Source organism: Corapipo altera, unplaced genomic scaffold, assembly GCF_003945725.1.
Source record: "Corapipo altera isolate COAL_440 unplaced genomic scaffold, ASM394572v1 45, whole genome shotgun sequence".
In the NCBI taxonomy this organism is placed as follows: Eukaryota; Metazoa; Chordata; class Aves; order Passeriformes; family Pipridae; genus Corapipo; species Corapipo altera.
Window position 1 is genome coordinate 19,088,786 of NW_020884877.1, and position 7,750 is coordinate 19,096,535.

Sequence of the window (7,750 nt, forward strand, 5' to 3'; positions counted from 1 at the left end):
CCCCCCCGCCGCCACCGAAAGGGGTGTCTTCCCGCTGACGTCACTGTGTGAAGAAGGGGGTCTCTGAGTGACGTCAAAGGCGGCGGCAAGGAGATCCCGAGGGGGGGCGGGCGAGGGCCAGCGGGGCCCGTCCCGGGGAGCAACAGGCGGGGGAGCACGGGAGCGCAACCCCGTCCCGGGGCGCAGGGCGCGGAGCCGCCGCGTGGGGGCGCGGCGGGTGGTGCTCGCTCCCGTCCCGTCTGCCCGCCCCCCCCGTCCCGTCCGCCCGCCCCTCCCGTCCCGGCTCGTCCCGGCTGGTCGCCGTTCAGGCCGGCGGAGCAGCGCGCAGCAGGTAGGGCAGCTCGCCTCGCCCCACCCCGCGCCCCCGAGTCCCGCGTGGGGCCCCTGGCGGTCCCACCCCCCCCGTTCTCCCGACTCCCCGCCGCCCGGTTTGCCTCCCCACCCCCCTGTCCCTGCGCCCTCCTGTGCCACGGCCGGCCAGGGGCTGTCCCACCGCTCTCCCGACCGTCCCGGAGGTCGGCGGGGACCGGGCGAGAGTGGGCGGCCGGTCACCAAACAGCGGGGACGCGCTGCAACCCCCCGCCCCCCCGTCCTCGGAGTGGGTGGGGGCACGTCCCGTTGAGGTCCAGCGGCGGGGGGATCGGGTCAGAGGGCGTTCCTGCGAGCAGGGACGGCCGCGGGACAGGACCCCCACGCGCGGGGTCCCCCTGTGGCGTTGGTGCTGTTTTCCGAACCCCGCGGGATCGCGTGGCGGGGAACCGGGGCGTGGGGTGGGGTGGTCCGTGGGGGGGCATCGACTCTAGTTCTGTGGAGGGTGTCCCCACGGACCCCGTGGGGTATGTCGGGAGGGGAGGGCAAGGGTTTGTGCCTGTCAGGGTGGGGGGTGGCACCGAGGGTGGTGTGGGGACAGGCACTGGGTGCTGTGGGGGTGCCTGGGCTGGGGCACAGAAGGACACCCCTGTCCCATGCCCTGCCCTCAGGAGGGGGCTCCGAGCGGGGCAGAGATGCAGTGGTGGTGAGGCTGAGCTCCAGCAAACTTCTATCCTGTGTGAGTGGCATGGGGACATCCGGCCTGGGTGGGCCACATTGACCTGCTCGCTTGAGCTGAGCTGGGCTGTGCTAGGCTAGGCCAGGGTAATTTCTGCTGTGCTGGGTTGGGTTGTGCTGTGCCAAGCTGTGCCATGCTGCATGCAGCAGCTGTGCTGTGTTGTGCCACACCAGGCTGTGCCATGCCATGCCAGGCTGTGCCATGCCGTGCCAGGCTGTGCTGTACCAAGCCATGCCATTCTGGTGGGGGCTTCCAGGCTCTTCTAGAGTAAGGTAGTTTCTCAGGCAGCCTCAGTGTGGGGAGCCCTGGCTCCCACCCCAAACCACGGTCCCTTCCCAAAGTGGGCCTTGTTGCCCCAGGAAGCCTGTGGAGCTGGTGGTGGGAGGCTGAACCCAGCAGGAATACCAGGGACAGTGGTGGGGACACTACCTCGTTCCGCCCACAGGGCCATGACAAGGGGTGACAGTTCCGGTACCCCATATCCCTGCCATATGTGCCTTATCTGTGCTGAGTCAGGGTGCCAGTGCAGAGCAGCACCCTGTCCCCAGGACTGCGTGTCACAGCAGGGTCACCAAACTGTCCCACGTAGCCATTTGGTGGCCTCTCATTTCAGAGCACTGATACGCCACGAACTGAGGAGGGTTCAGAGAGCTGCCTGCTTCCCTGGGTGCGGCGGCCGCAGGGACCCGTCAGGCTTGTTCCTTCCCTGTGCCCAAGGCCACCCCGATGGGGTGGGAGCAGGAGGGGCTGGGGCAGTCAGTGGACCTCTGCCACGGAGTGCTGGCCACAGGCACAGGGTAGGACCCCTCCAGTGACCACCTGCTGGCCGGATACACCCCATTTTCCCCAGACATCTAGGTTCCCTCCTGGGGACTCTGGTCCCCCTGTAACTGAGTGCCAGTCATGGGGACTTTCCTGGGGTCAAACTCCTATTTTGGGCCATTCCGTGGCCCCACAGGTGAGGTGGTGCCATGGGACACCGTGTGCTTTTCTATGAAACTACAGGGAAGTGGAGAAAGTGAGCTTCCTGTTCGGGTGGTCACTGCCACATGGGTTATTTATTTTCAGCGCTATCGTCATCATGATGCCAAAGGGCGGTACGACCATGGCAGCTCTGCCAGGGCTGGGGCAGACGGATGGCAGGGGGGATGGAGGGACAGACAGTGAACCACTCACTACTCCCCCTGGCCTGTCATGAGTGTGCCCCCCAGCACTGCTGCCTGTCCAGCCCGGCTGTGGGAAACACTGGCGTCACACAGGAGGAAGTGCCTGATCTCCTCCCAGCCTCGTCCTGGTTGGGATCAGATCCTGGTTCCTTCCTCGGGATGGTCCCAGAATCACGTCATCGCTGCAGGCAGGGGGGATGTGGCGAGTGTTGGCACCTGCCTGGGGTCTGGAGTGCCAGCACTCTGGGGGTGGCAGGTGGGTAAAGGCCTGGCACCATCTTCTGGCAGCGCTGTTGTTTTCCTGGCCTTGGAGATCCTGCTTTCCTTCTCCTCCTCCTCCTGCTGAGGCCAAGCCCAGCAGCTGGCCCTGAGCCCAGGCTGCCTGCTCACAGCTGCCGGGGGCTCTGTGAGGGGGCCTGGTGCGGCCAGGGAGGGGAGCTAAACCCTGGCAGGGTCACGACTCCCCTCGCCAAGGAAGAGTCCATCTTCTGCAGAGGTGATGCTTATGTCACTTGTTCTTATACTTGTCTCTTGTCCCCTCCCTGAAGGGACTCAGGAGTTCTGGAGCCTCTGTGTGACCCACTGAGCTGTTGGGTGGGGAACACTCCTGAAATGAGGGGGACAGTGGGAGTCTGCATGGCTGTGATGAGGATCAGGCCCTGTGTTTCTATCTCAGGCAGTGGATAGAATGATGTCGTTTGTCCCCAGACTGGTGCTACTAAGAGCCACACACTGGCATGTGGGAGGGCTTTTTCCTGCCCTCCAGCAATGGCAGGGTGGGCTCCAAAAGCCAGAGAGGTCAAATCCGTTTTGGAAAGGTCATGTCCCTGACGCAGCTTGAGTCAGCGTGTGGCTGTGCCCTGCCCGTGGCTGACCATGACGCAGGCACTGGGGACTAAGGGCACAGGAATGTGGGTGGCCCCGGCCAAGGGACAGTGGGGACATCCCTCACCTCTCATTGACCCGCTGGCATCGAGGCCAACTTGTTGTCATTAATTAGGAGCCACTATTGAAGTGGGAGGGGCAGGTTTTGTGGCTGCACGGTCCCCTGTGTCCCTACACCTGTGGCTCCACTCACCAGGAGCACGTCCTGCCTGAGGAGGGGGACCTGTGCTGACACCCCCCATCTTCTCTCCCCTCCAGGTGCCTGTGGGAGACACAGGGAGCCGGCATGTCCCAGCCCAGTGCACCCCCAGCTTACGATGACAAGAACCCCCTCTACCCCCCACCCCCAGGGGGGTACCCCCAGCCCTATCACTACCCTGGGGGGTACCCACAGCCGGGGGGATACCCCCCAGCGGCAGGGTACGGGCAGCCAGGGGGCTACCCAGCAGCAGGGGGGTACTCTCATCCAGGGATGGCCATTCCCACCATGCCTGTTCGCTTCGGTAAGTGGCAGCACCTTGTTTTTTGTGGGGGGAAGGCACTAGAAACAGAGGTGCTGTGAGGGGCTGTGCAGCTGAACCTGGTGCTGAGGAGTGTCCACCACCACAGGTGGCGATGGCATCGGGGGTGGCTCCCCCTTCCAATCAGTTGATTGGGACGACAGGAAAGTCCGGCACACCTTCATCCGCAAGGTGAGTCCAGAGGGGCTGGGGGCATCTGTCAGGGTGGGGCAGCACCTGTCAGGGCAAGGGTCCAGATGCTGACCCCTCTGTCTCTTGCAGGTCTATGCCATCATCTCCCTGCAGCTGTTGGTGACAGTGGGAATCATCTCTGTGTTCACCTTTGTGTGAGTGGAGGGGGTGGCTACAGTGAGTAGCCTTGTCCTGAAAAAGAGGGGAGCCCAACCCTGTGTCCCTTGGGGGTATTCCAAGGGGACAGTAGTTGCTGTACCCCCTCCCTCATGCTTGTCTCTCCTGTCCCACAGCCACCCTGTCCGCTCCTTTGTCCAGAAAAATATTGCCATCTACTACGCCTCATAGTGAGTAGGGGGTCTGCTGGCTTGCGCTCCCCCAGCTCGTGCCCCCCACATTTGCAGCCTCCCAGCCTGGGGGCTGGTCCTGATGGGAGATTGCAGGGTTGACACCTCCTGCCTCTTTTTGCAGTGCTGTGTTCCTGGTAACCTACTTGGTGCTGGCTTGCTGCCAGGGTCCCCGGTGAGTCTCTGGGACACACAGGGTGGAATGTGTGGATATGGCAGGGGTGTCTCTAGAGCATTAAGATTGGGGGTCTTGCCTGGGGCTGCCCCTGGGGGACTGGGGACCAGAGGAACATGATGTAGCCCCTGTCACCAGCTCACCTCTCTTCTCGTTTTGTCCTCAGGAGACGCTTTCCATGGAATATCATCCTGCTGAGCATCTTTGTGAGTGGGCTGGGACTGGTGGAGGGTCCTGGTGGTGCCCCCATGGCACAGCAGCTCCCTGAACAGGCTGGGAGGGATAGGGGGATATGTGGGCATGTGAGGGCAGCGAGGAACTGCTGCCCCCTGTGGTGCCACCCAGCCTGCTGAGCTCACCCTTCTCTTCCGCAGACGCTGGCCATGGGGCTGATGACAGGGACCATTGCCAGGTATGGCCTAGGGACACTGTGGTGACAGGAGCTGGTGTCCCTCCTGTCCTCCCCAATGCGGCTGGCTCAAGTGAGAGGCTGTCAAGAGCCAGGGGACGCTTCAGTCACTTGGGCTTACAGACAGGGGGGTTCCTGTCCAGGATCTGGGCTGTGCAGGGGGTCACCAACACCCTGCTGGGAAGGGGGATCTGAAGCATGAGGTGACTGTGGTGTCTTCTCCATCCACAGCGTGCACCAGACCAATGCTGTCCTGATTGCTATGCTCATCACTGCCATTGTGGCCATCATTGTCACCATCTTCTGCTTCCAGACCAAGGCAAGGAGAGATGCCCTGCCCTGCCCCGCCTCAGGGAGGGAGCGTGTCAGTGGGAACACCCTGGGCTCTCCTGTTACATATGTGTATGTGTGTGTGTGTGTCCCATCAGGTTGATTTTACATCGTGTCCGGGGCTGTTCTGTGTGCTGGGCATTGTGGTCATGGTGACCGGGATCATCACTGCCATCGTCCTCTCCTTCAAATATGTGAGTCAGGGGGACAGAGGGGCTGTGGGGTGCCAATGGGTGTTCCCAGTCAGGTGTTCCCAGGGCTGGTACAGATACGGGGTTTGGGTGGTCCCCGTTTGCTGGGAAGCAGGGTGTGGCGCTGGCCACGAAAGGCAGCTTGCCTGCAGGGAGAGGGTGCGTCAGCATCAGCATCTTGGGAGCTGGGTGTGGGCAGGACCTGCCCTGCCTTGCCTGCTGCCTGCTAGCACCCTGGCTCACCCTTCCCTTGTCCCCTTCCTGTGCAGGTCTACTGGCTCCACATGCTGTACGCAGCCATTGGGGCCATCGCATTCACACTGGTGAGTTCACGGCTGGGGTGGGCAGAGGGTGTCAGGCAGAGACTGGGGAGGGAGGAATCCCCCCTCTGTCCTTGCCTGACACCCTCTGCCCCCCCAGTTCCTTGCCTATGACACTCAACTTGTGCTGGGGAACAGGAAGAACACACTGAGCCCTGAGGAGTACATCTATGGTGCCCTCACCATCTACACCGACATCATCTACATCTTCACCTTCCTCCTGCAGATAGTGGGCCGGGATTAGCCCTGGGACTCCTCCTGTCCTCCCCGGCTGCTCCTTACCCCCTCTTCTTGTCTCTATACAGGATAGTTCACTTACCATGACTCTTAACGCTTTGGCATTCCTACCTTGGCTGCTAAGGAAAGGGCTTCCCTTGATCATCCCCCAACAAGCCTCCCAGGGCAGTGGGGGGAAGTAGCTGCCAGTGTTTAGGCAGTGCCCGGCCTTGGCACTGCTTACTGAGGCTGTAGGGATGGCGTTGGGTTGGCAGTGGGATGCCAGAGCCCTACCTGGGCACTGCGAGCTGGCAGCAGCTGGTGGGATCGTGTTGGAATTTTTTGGCAGAGTCTGGTTGGCATCATTCACTCAGTGCCTTAAATGTGGCTCCGGCTATGCCCCCCCTGCCCAGCTGTGGCTGTGCCTGGCACGGGCAGGGGGCAGCTGGGACCCCCGTGGCAGAGCTCACATTGCAGAGGCCCTGCAGCCACGGATGTGGGCAAAGTTGCACTTGCTAAATAAAAACACTTCAGTTTTCCAGATGGTGCCGGTCTTATTGGTGTGGCAACTCCCCCGAAAAACCTGTGGGCAGCCTCTGCGGGGGCTGTGGCCTGGTGCAGCACAAACACTGCTTTGGGATGGGAAAACCAAGGGATGGAAAAACCAAGGTCAAACTGCTCCAGGCCTGGCCTCCCTTGCCTGCCTGTACGCCCTGCCTTGAGGGCAGAACCCTGGGGCTGAGCAGTGAGGGAGCAACCACATATGCACTGAGCTCTTCCACTTTATTTGTCCCTGTCCAGCTCCACGACCACTCCGTGGACTGGACAGGAAGGGCAGGTGACAGTGTCAAGTGTCCCATGGGGCTGGTGTCCCTTGGCCAGTCCCTTCAAGGTGCCACAGTGCCAGCCTGGGGATGGGGGCAGCCCAGCTATGCCCCCCTGGCAACTGTCTTGTATCGCTCTGTCTCGTACTCCCCCTGGTTGGCTTGCATCATCTTTTGGCGGATTTTGAGCTGCTCCAGACGGTTTTTGTCCACTTGCCGTTTGGCCAGGAGGAAGAGGATTATTCCAGAAGGCAATCCGATGGCCCTGCAGGACAACTAGTAGTCAGGAGATGGAGAGAGCTGGCAGGGAAACAAGGGTGCTGTGCCACTCGGGGGCAGCCCCCTGCTCAGTACTACAGCCCCTCAGGGCCCCCATTCCACCCCAGCCCTGCAGAGCAGTGCAGCCTCCCAGGCCGGCCCTCTCCCACTGCCCGATCCACTCACCAGGCCACTCCCACTGGTTTCATCGGATTCTTGCCCCTCTTGCGGGTGGGGATGTACTCCACCCCCTCAGGGAGCCCCCCGCTGCCCGGCTCCGGCCTGGCCTGTTGTCCTGCTGGCCGGTGGCAGCTCTGCCTGAGAAGCCGTGTGCCCGGGGGTCCTGGCTGCCCCCAGGGCCTGGTGGGACCCAGGGGAGATCCTACTGCCACCAGCAGTCCTGTAGGAAGAAGCATTAGGGAGGGACAGCGTGAGGGGGCCCAGCCTGGGATGCCCGAGGCTCCTGCTCTTGTTCTTACCCCCACCCATCCTCATCCCTGTTCCCCTGCCCCTGCTCTTATCCCTGCCGATCCCCATCTCCCCATCCCCATCCCTATCCTCATCCCCCTGCCGTGCTCCTGCCCCGCCGCCAGGGGGCGCTCGAAGGCGGTGCCTGAGCCGTGCGGGGAGTGGCCAAGCGTAGGGGGCGTGGCCAAGTGCACAGAGGGCGTGACCAATCACACCGGGGGCGTGGCTCTAAGCCCCGTCCTCAGCCGGGCGGGGCCGTGGGCCCGCGGGCCGTGTCCTGAGGGTGGTGGCGGGACAGTTCCGGTCCCCCCGCCCTGGGCCACCCCCTCCGCCCGACCTCCCGCCCGCCGTTACCGCGCAGTCCGCCTCGCGCCGCCGCCATGGTGCTGGTGTGCAGCCGCCGCGCTGCATGCCGGGAGGT

The 7,750-nt window shown here is 62.9% G+C and overlaps 2 protein-coding genes across 2 annotated transcripts in view; one reads left to right on the forward strand and one right to left on the reverse strand.

Annotated features, from left to right (window-relative positions):
- The window catches only part of PNKD (PNKD, MBL domain containing), a 12,031-nt gene extending 4,300 nt beyond the window's left edge, over window positions 1-7,731 (reverse strand). The window contains exons 1-2 of the mRNA XM_027637470.1: window positions 7,684-7,731; window positions 7,048-7,261 (exon numbers count right to left, since the gene is read on the reverse strand). Of these exons, the coding sequence (XP_027493271.1) occupies window positions 7,048-7,261; window positions 7,684-7,711 (242 nt within the window). The 5' untranslated portion in view covers window positions 7,712-7,731. The remainder of the gene's footprint in view (window positions 1-7,047; window positions 7,262-7,683) is intronic.
- TMBIM1 (transmembrane BAX inhibitor motif containing 1) lies at window positions 247-6,320 on the forward strand. Its single transcript, XM_027637471.1, has 12 exons — window positions 247-331; window positions 3,358-3,602; window positions 3,709-3,791; window positions 3,882-3,946; window positions 4,085-4,138; window positions 4,263-4,313; window positions 4,480-4,519; window positions 4,688-4,725; window positions 4,954-5,041; window positions 5,151-5,246; window positions 5,513-5,566; window positions 5,664-6,320. Exons 2-12 carry the CDS (start codon window positions 3,386-3,388, stop codon window positions 5,805-5,807), a joined length of 930 nt encoding a protein of 309 aa, XP_027493272.1. The 5' UTR covers window positions 247-331; window positions 3,358-3,385; the 3' UTR covers window positions 5,808-6,320.
- Window positions 7,732-7,750: the final 19 nt, after the last annotated feature.